The sequence below is a fragment of the Rhamphochromis longiceps genome, linkage group LG2, assembly GCF_057381845.1.
Source record: "Rhamphochromis longiceps isolate RC_006_pf linkage group LG2, R_longiceps_female_GT1.1, whole genome shotgun sequence".
NCBI classification, from domain to species: domain Eukaryota; kingdom Metazoa; phylum Chordata; class Actinopteri; order Cichliformes; family Cichlidae; genus Rhamphochromis; species Rhamphochromis longiceps.
The window spans coordinates 4,759,311-4,775,464 of NC_140558.1; the positions used below are offsets into that span (position 1 = coordinate 4,759,311).

General features: G+C 39.5%; 1 protein-coding gene across 6 annotated transcripts in view; it reads right to left on the reverse strand.

The window, feature by feature from the left end:
* fam13b (family with sequence similarity 13 member B) overlaps nucleotides 1-16,154 on the reverse strand; it is a 68,976-nt gene that overhangs the window by 41,361 nt on the left and 11,461 nt on the right. For all 6 annotated transcript variants that reach the window (XM_085415353.1, XM_085415346.1, XM_085415341.1 and 3 more), the window contains exons 2-5: nucleotides 11,271-11,423; nucleotides 9,558-9,770; nucleotides 2,003-2,215; nucleotides 403-580 (exon numbers count right to left, since the gene is read on the reverse strand). In XM_085415353.1, the coding sequence (XP_085271479.1) occupies nucleotides 403-580; nucleotides 2,003-2,215; nucleotides 9,558-9,723 (557 nt within the window). In that variant the 5' untranslated portion in view covers nucleotides 9,724-9,770; nucleotides 11,271-11,423. The remainder of the gene's footprint in view (nucleotides 1-402; nucleotides 581-2,002; nucleotides 2,216-9,557; nucleotides 9,771-11,270; nucleotides 11,424-16,154) is intronic.

Genomic DNA, 16,154 nt, shown 5'->3' on the forward strand with positions numbered 1-16,154 from the left:
TTTATTCTGTAATATGTTGCATACAACATGCTTTTCATTTTAAATAAATGTTCTTAATTCCAAACTAGTCCCTTGTTTGTTTGTTTTTTGTTAAATTATAGGACTAAAGCTGTTCCCTGCAAATTTAAATCATGTTTTTATTAAGTACTCGGTATCGGTATCGGCGAGTACTGAAATGCAAGTACTCGTACTCATACTCGTTTCCAAAAAAGTGGTATTGGTGCATCCCTACAAGCAGCAGGAGTTCTAAAACAAGTAATGTAGTACTGAATATATACTAGTGACATATCCACACCATCCTCATTAAGTTAAAAGTAAACATCTGTAAGATGGAGACGGTAGCTGTGTACAATGATCAAAATTACGATTCGAAATTCTTAAATAACTGCAGAAGAATCTTACTGGAAGATGTCGGGTCCAAAGACGGCGGCCAGCGCTCCGACGTTCCAGCTCTTTTGCTGAAGTGACGCCACGCTAGCCAGGAAGCGGCACAGGAAACGCAACAGACCGTAGTTCAACTGGGGAAGATCCTGAAGCAGATACTTCAAATTTCTACACACCTCTTCTTCGTTGTCGTAATCTAGCAAATGTGAAGACGAAAAACCGGATATCATTACTTAAGCCAATATACATTCATTTCTTTGCTTAACCACTTCCGCTTCACCGTCACCGGGGCTGGAGCTCTCATTAGGCGAGAGGCAGGGGACACCCTGGACAGCTCAACAGGTCTAACAAGGCTAAGAGTATTTACACCTATGGCCAATTTAAAATCATCAAACAATGTTAGGTTTTTGATGGACTGTGCAAACCAGCTCCCGGGAGAACCAGCAGGTCGTACTTGCTATGAAGCACAGCTGGCGAGAGCTCGACCCCACAGACAGGATCTCTTATGTAATTATTTTATTTTTAGTTGAAAAGGGTGTAAGCTCTTATTTCAGAATCACTATTAGAATTTCTGTTGTAGTCTGTGTTGCTTTTAGAGCTTGTTCTCAAAACTAATGATAATGTGGGGTGAATTATGGGTTATCGGGTCCTTCTTGGTCCTTCACAGATAGCCTTAAAAAAATCTAATCAAGAGAAACTGCACACACAGATAACATTATGCTCAGTTTCACCTCTGGGAGAGGTGAAACTAGGTGAGACGGAGGGCGACAGAGAGGAAAATGTGCAAAAAAGGCAATCCTTTTTCAAGTGCAGTGGTGCCATTACAGAATATAACACACTGAGAAATAAATGGCATGACAAGGAGTCTCGACAAACACACAGCCAGTCTTCTACTATAATCTGGATGACAGCAACCGGAACAACCATCATTGTGACAAGGGGATTAGAGCAGATTATCTGTGATAAAAACAGAGGGGAAAGAGGACAGGCCAAAGAGCCGAAACAAAAAAGGGAAATGAAACCCATGCCTTTCAATCATTTTTTACCCAAATACACAAAAATCCCTCAAAAATGAAGAATTAATAAGACAGCAGTTCTCTCTGGGACATTGTTAACACAACCTTAGATTTTGAATTTGAGAAGAGTGTGGACAAGCAGAGGCAGAAAGAATGAAGAAAGGAAAAGATAAAGGCTGTGCATCAGCGTAGCAGATATGCAAACATAGAGATAATTCAGGTTCTCGTTATGAAAGAGTTTGTTTCAGCCAGTTTTCCTTACATGCAGACCACCGTACTGTGTACTCACAGCTTATATAACCAGCATCAGCCTACATGGGCACAGCCTTAACAGCTTAAAACAAAATCAACTTGGATGAAGACCCAGAAATGATGCAGAAGAGTGTGCGCTTGTTTTTATAACAGCTATGGTCAACACTCTTTTCATAGGAAGTACATTTACGGACTGAGCAGAACAAACTCAAAGCTCCAACCGGACTTTAGGAGGACAGGGTGAAAAAGGAGGTTAACTGCATTGTACTGGATAAAAACAGACTGTGGTTGAGTGTAGAAGAAATTCGTAAAATAGCATGAGAAGAGGAAACACAGCCACGGTCACACACCTTGATAGAGCTGTAGTATACGTCCCTGTATAGCCGTTGGGATAACGGGCTCAGGAAGCTCCTGCAGGAACAGTCGGAGCAAACTGACAGCGGACGCCAGATCGGCCTCCTTCTCTAGCTTCACCTCCTCACCACTGTCATAGCGCTGACGCAACCAATCCACTCGCTCTGCATTGCCATTAACCAGGAAGAGCCCCTCAAAGTCCAGGTGACCTAAAGACACACATAGCAGCAGTTATGAATATGTTAATTATCAACTCAAACTACTTCAAAACCATTCATGTTAATATACAGTTCAATTTTCAGTATTTGGTTAACTTGGTTTGCTTATTCATTTTTACCAGGATTTTTTAAAATTATATTTATTATATAACAATCACACCTTTCTCATATTTGCATAATTGTTAAGATAACCTCATCAAAGCCCTACTGTGGTTCACAAACAGGTGTTTGCTTGCATGCTTAGGTCTTTAGAGGTCTTGGCAGTAGCTTAGGTGTGGCACACTTTTTTGCAGCTAAAGGTTTGTCAAATTAAGTCCTCTTGTAGAGGTGATCAGGAAGGTATGCCAGGCATTACAGTAGTTTTGCAAGTTATAATACCTACTAGGTGACAGTCTTGCTTTCTGTAGTTTGGTTTGCTTGCTTTGGATTAATTTTGCATGTAAGTAAATTTTTTAGTAGTTGATATCAAAAGCAGAGAGAAACAGAGACACTGGATCCAATCAATGAGCCCATTCACAAGCTCATGTCTGTCAGAGAACTCTTTAACAAAATCAGGCATTACAGAGTCCAAAACCGATGTTGTAATAACATGCTTATTGTCACCTTGTAAAGTGTAACAACCAGGTTTAGCACCAGGAATACTATTATATTGTCATTGGTGTTTTAAAACAGTGAAGATTTATATGCTTCCCCCCCCCCACAGGGCATGTTTTTCTGACAATAATAACTCATAAAGATGCAACAAAATACAGCTTGGTCATGTTAGAGTTTCCAAATTAGGAATTGAAAATTACCAACCTGTAAGGGAAGTCAAAACTAACCGAGTACTGTAATTTTGCTGATGCAGAATGATTCAGATCCTTCACTGTTACACAACTTATATAAGATGAACAAAAGAAAGTACAGTGATGTGTGTGTGTGTGTGTGTGTGTGTGTGCAAAAACATTTGGTTATGTGGATTCTTCCCTTATCTATCAGAAAAAGCATGACCATACTGTAATATCATTCGCATGTGAGGCAGCATCACATGTGTTTGTGACAGAAAAGATAAACCAATCTGTAAATCTTGTCAAGGCTTTTTAGAGGACATTTTTAGAATAACCAACATTTTTCCCCCTTGTTTACCAAACATATCAGTTGATCTTGTAAAACAATATCCTGATGTTATGCACTGCGATGTCACATGAATCTGCTGCAAAAGATTTTTGGTTCTTTTTCTGGATGTGTAACAACTACTTGGTTGCAGCTACCTGACCAACCACTTGTAAGTTGTTGAAGTAGCGTGTAAGTTGTAAGTTGTTTATACAAATTTGCCAAAAAATGTACTGAAACATATACAAACAAAAGAAAAGGGGAATATTTGATAAATGCATTAAAAGCAAAGCTCCAAAGAAATACAGTGGGGCAAAAAAGTATTTAGTCAGCCACGATTGTGCAAGTTCCCCCACTTAAAATGATGACAGAGGTCAGTAATTTGCACCAGAGGTACACTTCAACTGTGAGAGACAGAATGTGAAAAAAAAATCCATGAATTCACATGGTAGGATTTGTAAAGAATTTATTCGTAAATTAGGGTGGAAAATAACTATTTGGTCACCTCAAACAAGGAAAATCTCTGGCTCTCACAGACCTGTAACGTCTTCTGTAAGAAGCTTTTCTGTCCCCCACTCGTTACCTGTATGAATGGCACCTGTTTGAACTCATCATCTGTATAAAAGACACCTGTCCACAGCCTCAAACAGTCAGACTCCAAACTCCGCCATGGCCAAGACCAAAGAGCTTTCGAAGGACACCAGGAAAAGTATTGTAGACCTGCACCAGACTGGGAAGAGTGAATCTACAATAGGCAAGCAGCTTGGTGTGAAAAAATCAACTGTGGGAGCAATCATCAGAAAATGGAAGACATACAAGACCACTGATAATCTCCCTCGATCTGGGGCTCCATGCAAGATCTCATCCCGTGGGGTCAAAATGATCATGAGAACGGTGAGCAAAGATCCCAGAACCACACGGGGGGACCTGGTGAATGACCTGCAGAGAGCTGGGACCAAAGTAACAAAGGTCACCATCAGTAACACACTACAACGGCAGGGAATCAAATCCCGCAGTGCCAGACGTGTTCCGCTGCTGAAGCCAGTGCATGTCCAGGCCCGTCTGAAGTTTGCCAGAGAGCACATGGATGATACAGCAGAGGATTGGGAGAATGTCATGTGGTCAGATGAAACCAAAGTAGAACTTTTTGGTATAAACTCAACTCGTCGTGTTTGGAGGAAGAAGAATACTGAGTTGCATCCCAAGAACACCATACCTACTGTGAAGCATGGGGGTGGAAACATCATGCTATGGGGCTTTTTTTCTGCCAAGGGGACAGGACGACTGATCCGTGTTAAGGACAGAATGAATGGGGCCATGTATCGTGAGATTTTGAGCCAAAACCTCCTTCCATCAGTGAGAACTTTGAAGATGAAACGAGGCTGGGTCTTCCAACATGACAATGATCCAAAACACACCGCCCGGGCAACAAAGGAGTGGCTCCGTAAGAAGCATTTGAAAGTCCTGGAGTGGCCTAGCCAGTCTCCAGACCTCAACCCCATAGAAAATCTGTGGCGGGAGTTGAAAGTCCGTGTTGCTCGGCGACAGCCCCAAAACATCACTGCTCTCGAGAAGATCTGCATGGAGGAATGGGCCAAAATACCAGCTACTGTGTGCAAACCTGGTAAAGACCTATAGTAAACGTTTGACCTCTGTTATTGCCAACAAAGGTTATGTTACAAAGTATTGAGTTGTATTTTTGTTATTGACCAAATACTTATTTTCCACCCTGATTTACGAATAAATTCTTTACAAATCCTACCATGTGGATTCATGGATTTTTTTTCACATTCTGTCTCTCACAGTTGAAGTGTACCTCTGGTGCAAATTACTGACCTCTGTCATCATTTTAAGTGGGGGAACTTGCACAATCGGTGGCTGACTAAATACTTTTTTGCCCCACTGTACATTGACTGCATGCATTTTCACCTGAAAACATCTGTTTAGTGGTGAGTGTTCTAGATCTGATGACTTATCGCTATCACAAATGTGCGAAAATGATCCGTTTTTGACAACACAACAAATATATGGTGTGGAGAAAAAAAACAAAAAAAACACACGAAATGCTTCAAACTATATTTAAGTGGTAATGGTTTGATGTGTGGATTACATTTGATTATAGCCTCACTCTCCAGTTTCTTATCTGTTAACAAGCAAGATAATCAACTAAGTCCAAATGATGACAGGAATCCCGTGGGACCTGCTCCCTTTTATATCTCCACAAAGCCGTCTACATGAAGAACACCAGAGGTACACCGAGTGACAGCAGAGTTACACTAAAATAAAATAAAACGGTCTCTCTGTCTTTGCTGATCCATTAAAACACTGGGCATTTGCTCAGACATGCCTCTAATGTTTTCAGCTTTTGGCAACTGTCTTCTATCAAATTGACATTTCACGTCATTTTCCTGCTTCAACTACTACCAGGCATCCCAGAGAGACGGAGGCCTTTTCACTGTCTTAGTAACTTCCTGACAGGCAGCACCGCTCTAATTATTGCACCAGCAGAGACCCTGGAGACTTATTGCATAACCTCATGTAGTCAAAGAGCCCCCAAGTTACACAAATCACCAACCTGCTTCACTGGAAACAATTTGAAGTGGTACTTCATTTCAGCAGTGTTTAAAAAAAGTTCAGTGACAACTTTTGGGGATCCAGAAAAAGCGTATTTATTCAACACTTATTTACTTTAACGTGAAAATGTATCCAGCGTGTCCAGCGTCCCATTGACCTGCTTTGTAAGATCTCTATCAAAGATGAATCCTACTTAAATGATCAGGATGCTTCCTGATAATCTTTTTTTTTATTACTTTAAACCATTTATTGTCTTCTCAGGCAATTCCTTCATTTTATGTGGGATATATTTACAGCTGTGGAATTGCTTTTCAATCTCTAATGATACAAAGTACATCAACTGATCTTTACATGCTCTGCAATTTTTTATCTCATGTGAAGTAATTTTGCACACAGTAAGGGTAACGACATACAAGTGTCTAATTGATATAACAAGGGTCAAACCAACAACATATCTTTAGCATACATAAGACTATCTGGCTGAGGTTTTAAAGAGCTATAAAACAAGTACTGATAGTGTAATCTAATCAGAACCAATATACAAGCCCAATTCAGATTTGGATAGTTTAAAAAAACAAAAAACAAAACTTGGATCTGGCTAGTGAAACAGTCAGGCATTTTACTTCTCATCTTTCAGACTGAGCTGTCTTAACTGCCAACTTCCTTTTTGTAAGAACATGACAGAAGACTGAAGTTGCTGTTCTGTGATGCTCATACAGAAATGTTCTAGGGAGTTGTAGGAAAATCCAGGGCGAGCGCTTGGTAGGTTACTCTCCTCACTCTCTTCTGTTTTCACAAGTGAGGCTGAAGTTGACAGAAGTGTTATGTAACAGAAGGAAGCCAGCCGTGGAGCTGTCTGCCAGGGCCTTCAGAATTTATCTTATCAAAAACTGGATCCCACAAACAACATATTTTGGTTTTATCATGATGTAAGATACTGTAGCTCAACAAAAGCAGGACTGAAACATCACAGAATCTGATTTAGCTGAACATCCAACATTTTGTACTGAGAAATTGTTTAAATCTTTGGCTCGACGTGTTTAGTTAAATAAGCGGAATGACCTACAGGTGCAACCCCTCGAGTCAAACTACAGCTAAAACGGAATAAAAGGATTTTGACATCAGCCGCAGAGTTCTTTCTACATTAAGTAAACTAACATTAGTGGTAATTATGTAAGATTATGTAATGCCTGTATCCTGCTACAAATTAAACGTTCCATGTAAATATGACTCATAACTTTAACTGAGGGAGATGCAGCTGATCCTTACCAAAAAGAAATGAGGTGAAAGATCTGCTTCAGCCACATGCAAAATTTAAGGAACCTCTTATAATTTAATCACAGAAGATTTAGAGAGGAGCTTTATCCCTACAAGAACTTCTCTGCTTCTTTTGTACACACTGAATGTCTGTAACTAGGCTACCTTCCTCTGGCTATTTTAAGTTCATTTAAGAATTAAGCTACTTTCAGTACTATTAATAATTATTTAGACTCTTTCCCTCTGATTTAATTTCAATAATTACTTCCTCCAAATCATTTCCCTATTACTGGGCTATGTACCAGAGGCCTTTAAGGTGGCAGTGATTAAACCATTACTTAAAAAGCTGTCACTTAACCTAGCTGTCTTAGCTAATTATAGGCTATATTAAAGGCTAATAATCACCAACCTTATTGTTATCTCAAAAATTCTAGAACGCGTAGTTTTAAAACAGCTAACAGATCATCGGAAGAAGAATTGTTTATTTGTAGAGGTACAGAAACAGAATTAGTGAAGGTTACAAATGATCTTCTTATGGTCGATGACAATGGGCTCATCTCTGTGCTTGTCCTGCTAGACCTCAGTGCAGCATTCGATTATTAATTATTAGCAATTAGAGCATGTTAAAGGTACTGCAGTGATTTGAGTCTCTCTAATAAACTTCAATTTGTTAATGTTAATGGAGAGTCTTCTTCACTAGGGACGGGTACCGGTATCGGTTCTGACATAAAGAGTAGTAACCAGACCGAAAAGCAGCGCACATTTCGGTGCTTTTTTTTCCCTAAGATGTCACACACTTTGGATTCTAGCCAATCACTTTACCTTTGCAAGCGTAGTAGGCGGGCCCAGGTACGTACATTCTTTTAGAGCAGAGCTACAGATTAAAAATGCCCAAGGCGAAGCGGTCAAAGTCTGGCTGTACTTCACAGCAAAAGATGCAAACTCAGCAAGTGCTTTAAGGTGATACTGTGCAAAGGAGGTAGCACCTCGAATCTGATGAAACACCTGGCGACGTATAGCATTTTGTTAAAAGCCGAGAAATGCACCGTATTTGATAGCTTGCTGCGAGACCTCACACCGTGCACATCTACTGCGGGTGTGGTGCCTGTTATGGGACCAGAGTTAGCAACATTCCCCCAAAAACCCGAAGAGGAGAGTCCTGGCCCCTAGCCCTGCCAGTGTAGCAGAAATGATGACGGATGATGGTGATAATTTACGTTGAGTAGGCTAACCACGTTAATAAATTAATGCACGTAAGGTGAACTAGCAAACACCGTCGTAGTTACATGCGGCTGTCTTCTTGTTTGATGGCAGATACTAAAATAACCAAAGAAAAGAAAAAGTGGGAAACAACTAAACATGAGAGGTTTTTGGACAAAATTGGTGTTTTTTCCATTGTTTAAGCACTGCTTCCAGCCAAGAGTGATACCATATATGCCCCATAGCTGCAGAAAAGGCTAACATTGTTATCTTTTTACAAAAAAACAGCAAAACATAAGAGGTTTTTGCACAAAGTTTGTGTTCTCCATTCTTTAAGCACCGGATCGAGCACTGTTTAAGCACCGGCACCGTTTCAAAAGTATCGGTTTGGTACTGGTATCGGATAAAACCTAAACGATACCCATCCCTATTCTTCACACACTAAGGTTAATTATGGAGTTCCACAGGTTTCTTTGCTAGGACCAGTTCTGTTTACGTTATACATGTATAGTATACACTTTCCCTGCTATGCAGATGATACCAAGCTCTATCTTTCCCTGAAGCCAGATGACACACTAATCAGTTAAACCGCACAAAACTGCAAGGTTTTATTAAAGACATAAAGACCTGGATGACCTCCAATTTCCGGCTCCTAAATTCAGATAGAAAGTGATATTATTGTACTTGTCCCTTCAAATCTTAGAAATATGGTATCTAACCAGATACTTAAGTCTGGATGGCATTACTTTAGCCTCCAGTAACACTGTGAGGAATCTTGGACCCGTTTTTGACTAGGATATGCATTTCAATGTGCATATTAAACAAATATGTAGGACTGAATTTAGGGCGACCGTGGCTCAGGGGGTTGGGAATCGCATCTGTAACCGGAAGGTCGCTGGTTCGATCCCCGGGCTCTCTGTCCTGGTCATTGTGTCCTTGGGCAAGACACTTTACCCTACTTGCCTACTGGTGTTGGCCAGAGGGGCCGATGGCGCGATATGGCAGCCTCGCTTCTGTCAGTCTGCCCCAGGGCAGCTGTGGCTACAACTGTAGCTGCCTCCACCAGTGTATGAATGTGAGAGTGAATGAATAGTGGTATTGTAAAGCGCTTTGGGTGCCTTGAAAAGCGCTATATAAATCCAATCCATTATTATTATTATTATTATTATTATTGAATTAAACTGAACTGAACTGCGTCTCAGTCACTCACCGTGCTCCTCAATGTAGTCGACAATATCTTTTACTAGTGCAGGAACCTCATGGCCGCTGATTGTGTGTGTGTGGGTCACATCCTCCAGAGGAACACCAAAAACCCGTGTGGTGCTGGCTGAGCTCCCGCCCTCGTTGCCTGGCAACGGAGACACGCTCTTCCTCATGGCCTGCTCCTCCTCCTCCTCACCACAACCCCGCCAAGACCTCACGTCTTATAAAGGAAGAAATGGGTGAGATCAGACATAATGTGAGAGAAAGACAGAATGCAGCCTGGCTTAAAAAAAATAAAATCTTCATCCCTGATCATGCGGGCTTATAGATACCAAGAATAATTATTTAAAGGCGCCAGTAAACAGTCATGCAGGACATACAGGACTGTCTGGCTTTACTAACTGTTAAGTGCCAGTGAGTGGGAGGGGGCAGGGCCACAGCTACAGGGTAGTGACCTGCAAAGGGATTTTGTAAAAAGAGGGTAGGTGGGGGAGTAGGACATCTCATGTCAGTTTTGTTTACAGTCTTCCAAAGACTGCATAATCAATTTACCAATAAAGAAAGAAACAATCATTTCTGAGAAGCTTTACCCTGCAAACATTCAGATTCCAATTTTCTTTGACTAAAATGTGTAGTCAATATTCAAAATAGCTACTGACTAATTGTCTGGTTTTCAGTTTGTAATACTGTACCAGTGTTTTTATCCTATAACAAATGTTGCATGACAAATTGCTTTGTTTGCTTCCTGCAGTCTTATATTATGTGTTCTGTGGTCCTCTGTAGCTTCTTTAGAGGTGATGACATTCAGGATGGGATGAAAATCAATGCAAAATAATCAAATGAAAAGTCTGATATTGACGTTGGTTGTTTGGTGAGTAATCTAAATGCAAACATCGACAGATGGTGTCCAGTCCACTCATCACTGGGGGAGGAACATCAGTTTATCAGAAATGTAATCTCAATTTGTTCCAGTGAAACTAATCTTGCAGTATTATGTAACTAATGATAGCGGTCTTTTAAATGTAAGCAAGTAATCTGGCCTTGTTTACAATAATGACATACAATGCAATATAAATATAAATGACATACAATATGAGTACATATTTTAATAGTTTCAAACATCAATGTTAAAACATTTTGATTTTCAGGTGAAAATAGAAAAATATCAGCACTAATAATTTAAAATACGTTCAATGCATTCTTTGTAATGAGTAGATAAAGCTACATATATTCAGTGTGCTTCTCTTTTACTCTCTTGATATCCAGTTTGTTTTACAATATCAACAGCTACTATGTTTAACCCTACTTTAACAGATTGTTCGCATTACTAAGTGGATACCTTCATGTACCAATGACTGCTTATTTTACAGCCCTTGGCAGAGTTCATCGGTTGTAGCTAATTAATTCTTGGCTGTAGGATGATGTGCTCTTTGTATCCTCACATCTGGGCTCTTTATAGCACCAAGAATCATAAAGATAATAAAATGAAATCTAAGAAATAGTTTATAAGGAAGTGTGACAATGAGACATTATGATAAACTCGCTTTGGCAAGTTTACCACACTGTTGACTGTATTACATAAGTTCCAAACTGCTTAAAAAACCCCAGATGTGCATCTGTGCATCTGATCTGTGATCATGGCTTAGAAATGCACCGAGTCTATTTTCCCCTTCAATTACGGATGTGGCTCGGTAAGTGTTGTGTGTTTGTGTGCACTCACCGTGTAGCAGTGAAAGTGTGTTCTATCCTCTCCTCCCCTGGCCAGTAAACCACTGAATCATCTATGGCTGCTTCAGGTTGTGGCAGAAGATGAGCCGGTAGTTCCTCATTGACAGACCGCTAATCCCTCGAACAGGATTCCCTTCTAGCTGCACTGAGAAGAGAACCAGGAAGAGAAAAAAGATGGAGGGGAAAAGAACAGGAGATAATGGCAGAAGAAGACAGGATAAGGATGGAGACAAAAAAGATGGAACGTTTTAATTAACCAATCGCAGGTGTGTTGAAAAACACAATTAGCTACTTCATGTAGTAACAATGGGTTTCATGTGGGCTATAGTTTTCCACTTCCAGTTTCTATTCTCAGGCTTTATATCCATACATTGCATGTTCATGGTTATTTAGTGATGAAAGATGCATTGGGCCCAATACCAAAGCTGGAATCGCAGCAATAAAAACCCACAACAGCGAGTTTCAGTTTTCCCTTCTCTTCTTCTAGTTTTTCTATGCTCCAAGCCCATTTTCTTTTCATCTTTTTTCATTAAAATCCTTTCTTTCCTGTTTCTTCACTCCCCATTCTGTTTTTCTGCTCTTCTTGCTCGCTAATGAAATCTTCAAGGTTTGAGATATCAGGCTGTCTAAAAGTCAGCTGGAGAGCTGAATACAATAATTAAACCAATAAAGATTGTTCTGGAAAGCTGTGCCATAGTGTCTTACAGACCTGTGCCTGCCCGTATGCACAAAGAGTCCCATTTAATGTGTCTATATTAGGTGTGTTCCTATTGACTTCCTGCCCCTTTAGAGTGTGCATGTGTGTCTCAATACTGCCATTGTATGAATGTGAACTATTATTTGCCCAGACAGGACATGGTTGCATGTTAGAATACGTGCAAAATGAGATCTAGCTGATGAGTGTACGTGTCTGAAAGTATATTAGGAGGAAAAGTTTACTTTTGCTTAACTGGTCAGTATGGAAATATGTACCACAAACTGTATTTTATGTTGATGAAGCAAAGGAAAGGCAGGTAGACCCATTTAGGCTCCAGACTCAATAAAACAGTGTATAAATGCACTTTTCCATTTCACTCCTTTCTTCCCTATCTTATTCACAGTTTTGGCTGTGTGTTACACAACCCACCTGGCCTACTTGGATTCAACAGTTCTACAATAAGAGAAGCGCAGTAGTAGAGATAAACAGGAACAGAAATTGGCACGACAGGAAAATACTGACAGATAAAAGATTTGCCTCTCTTTGCAAAAACAGTAAGATTTCAAAATTACAAAAGTACCTAAATCTCATAAACAGTCATCTGGATCATGTAAGTAAGACCATCAAACGGAGCCAGTTACAAACCTTTTTAAGAGCCTTGGCAACAACCATATGGAAATAAAGCCCTGTGCCATGTTATGAAAGCTACAATCTCAAATCAGGAAAACCATGAAAAAACTCCAGTGCACTGACTTAAGCACTAACGATAAAATGAGCTCTTTGGCATTTTTGGTTAATATAAAACCTAAATCGACCATCAGATTACTTGGAATCGTATTTCTGGGTTTTGTGGGACTCAGCTGAAACAGAGTTTGCATATTATAATTGTCAGGCACAGCCATGTTTCCTTGTGATGAAGAAAAGAACTGCAATAAACATAGAAACAACTGTTTTCAAGTTTGGTTTTTAAGGCAGCACACATAATTATTGTCTCTTGTACCATATGGTCTGTTTGGGGACTCAAGTTTTACTTACTCTCCTATCTGCCATTTTGTTTGAGTACCAGTGTTCCCATCTTACTGAACTGTTGTCCGCAAAAACTAAGAGAGTGATATTTAATATCAAAGCTTTCCCAATGACTACATAGGATATTTTACTTAAGTTCATCAAACTGACCTTTCAGTACCCTTGTGTTTGCTCACAGTTATTACTAATAAAGAGATTCTTCAGCCTCCAGTTTTTCTAAGGCCAACTGAACTGGCATTGCTAAGCCTCTTTAAAAGCCAGAGAAAATCCCACTGTTGCAGCTAAAACTCTTTGTACTGGGTCAGAGCCCGCAAGCTACACAGCTTTGTTCCCGGAAAACAAAGTCATTATGCAATCCCTAACTACCGTTTCTGAATATTGTTAGATGATTATTAATTCACCAGGCTGAAAGCTTCAATAGCAGAACCAAAAGCTTGACATTAACAGGCAGGTTCAAAACACTTGAGCAATGTCAGACAGAGGAAACAGACAGATGAGGACAATCTCTAATCAAGAGATTAGACAACCAACTAAACCAAAGCCTTGCCTGCTATGAAAATTTACTTTAAAAGATCTCTGCAGTGTTTGGTCAGCAATAGAACTGATTTGTATGCTTCTATCTGATTGTCTTAAACCCATATACATTTTACAACGTCCTTCTAAACATTAAGGGGCATTGTTGAACATGATAAATTTTAAAGTGTTTGAGGAGAGAAAAATAAACCTGAATAAGAACGAGGAAGGAAGGTGTTCAAAGAAAAAGACACACACCCAGAAAGGTGTACACAGAGACACACGGCTAAACAATAAGACGGTAAAAAGCCATGAGCTCACACATTTCAATTGGGAGGGACCGTGTGGTCCAGTAAAGAACCGGAATGCATGTCATTTGGGAACAGGCATATTCTTATTGTTTCCCTCGCATCAGCTGCGATAGAGGATGAAATGACTGGAATCGTTTGTTTCACATTTGCTTATTAGATGCCAAAACATCATACTGTTTTGGCATCTAATAAACCTCCAGACGTATGGCTATGGCTCTGCTAGTCTTCTGGCATTTTCCAATTGTACTTTATTGTCTCACTAGAATAAACACGGTCAGTTGATGTGCTAAAGAAAGCACAGAAGATAAGCTAAATTAACTGTTTCACCCTCTGAAAGTCAAACACTGCTAACGAAAAGACTTGGTTAATGTTTGACTATGAGGATTTCTGGTTTTTGAGCTTAAGGTGCAGAAGGAACAGAAACAAATTTGAAATGAATCACTTATGATCAGAACTTTCGAAGTAAAATACGAGTTTGCAGAAACTGAGTTAAGGTGGCAAGATTTTTTTTTCCAGGGACTATATTCACAACTAATCATGTGATTTGAGTCAGTTCAACTACACCTGCCGGGAGAATCAGATTCTGGATCGTGACTCTATCCTTGCCATGTGACTTGTATCACATTTCAGTATGCCAGCACCTGTGTTCACATAGATATGAAACCTGAACAGAAAGATCAGAGGTTCCACAATATGACTATGACCACACAGTTCACTGACATGGTCCAAGTGATAACAGCAGCAAAAAAAAGAGGAAAGAACTATGAGAACAAAAGACTTGTTAAGTTGAACCTCTGATGTGCAAAACAGTGTCTTTTCCATTAAAACAGAGTCCATGACCACAATGAAAATAAAATATTCACAGGGCATTATAAATAAATCAGCAAATTCTCCCCAACGCGCACCATGGTGTGAAATCTACTGAATAAAAGAGATCAAAGTGGTTCAATTCTGCAGTCTGTGATTAGGTGCCAAACTATCATGGTCCAACTAAATGAGGGAAGGACAAGGTGACAAAAAGAAGGTTGGAGGAAGTAGCTGGGCCAGGAATTCTCTTCATAAGAACAAACCCAGAAACTGCTCCTGTTTCCTGCATTTCAGTAGTTCTGTTTTTCATTCTCAATGATGTACTGTCTTAAATTTCTGAGCTTAAAAAAATACTTGCACAGATTGGCTTCCTGGATTCAAAATGGTTTTGTTTGCTCTTCAGAAGATTATATATAGACTTTGTCAAAATCTGAAGAATTAAAAAGGCTTCATTCTCATACAAAACATATACTCAATCTAAAAAACAAAAAAACCCAACTCTATTCTCTCAATTAAACATAATAGTGGTATAAGAAATAGAGTGTTTTAATTGTCACTTAAAACAAAGTGCCTGGGAGTTTTTTTTAGCATTTATATTAAACCAAAAACTAAAAAAGAGAGAAGCCCTTTGTTGTGCCCTGGTGGCCCACCTGGTAGAGTAACTGCACCTTGCATTAAGGATCAGTAGGCCTTACTGCAGTGCCCCAAGTTCAACAACAGCCTTTGCTTCTGTCTCCCTTTCAAGGTAATGATACAAATTTCCTGTGAATTCGTGTAATAGTTTATTGGAACTTGGGTGTCTACGTGACTCAACTGCCTCACAAATCTATTCTGAATTTCTTGAACCTTGCCGCTGAACAATTCTTGCCAAGTATATTACTTAATCCCATTAAAGAAAAAAAAAAGAAACTAAAGTAAATATTTTGATAGAATAAAAACCCAGTCTTAAAACTTAGTGAAACATAAGACCTAAGACATAACATAAGACAAAAGGTAAATAACAGAAAACTATGTAAAATACACATGCGATACATACATGCAAAGAAAAAAAATCTTCAGGAAAGAGATTTTCATTCTCCTTCCTGAAAGTCTTAAAAGGTAAACGTGAGAAGAAACATGAATCCCCTAAACTTTATCAACTTTTATGGTCTGCCATAAAACCATTATTATGGCCTCATATTTCCACACACACCTACTGTGTTAGGTGCGTTGGACTCAAGTCATTTCTTACATGTATCCATTGATTGTTAAGTCGATAGTGTTGGAATGACCAACCCCAACCCCCAAAAAAAGGTCTGTCACTGAAGGAATGAAGATGACACGTCACTTTAAGCACTCATCAAATATATCAGACATTGGTATTTATCATTCAGGGTGTGTATACTTAAACATTTTCTGTGCCATCTGATTTGCAATCTGAGTTACTGAGCACAAAGTGGCGGCTTTTAAATTGAGACTCGTTTACTCAGACACTACTTACAACATGTCACCTCACAGAAATAGTTTTAATTTTCTGCTACCT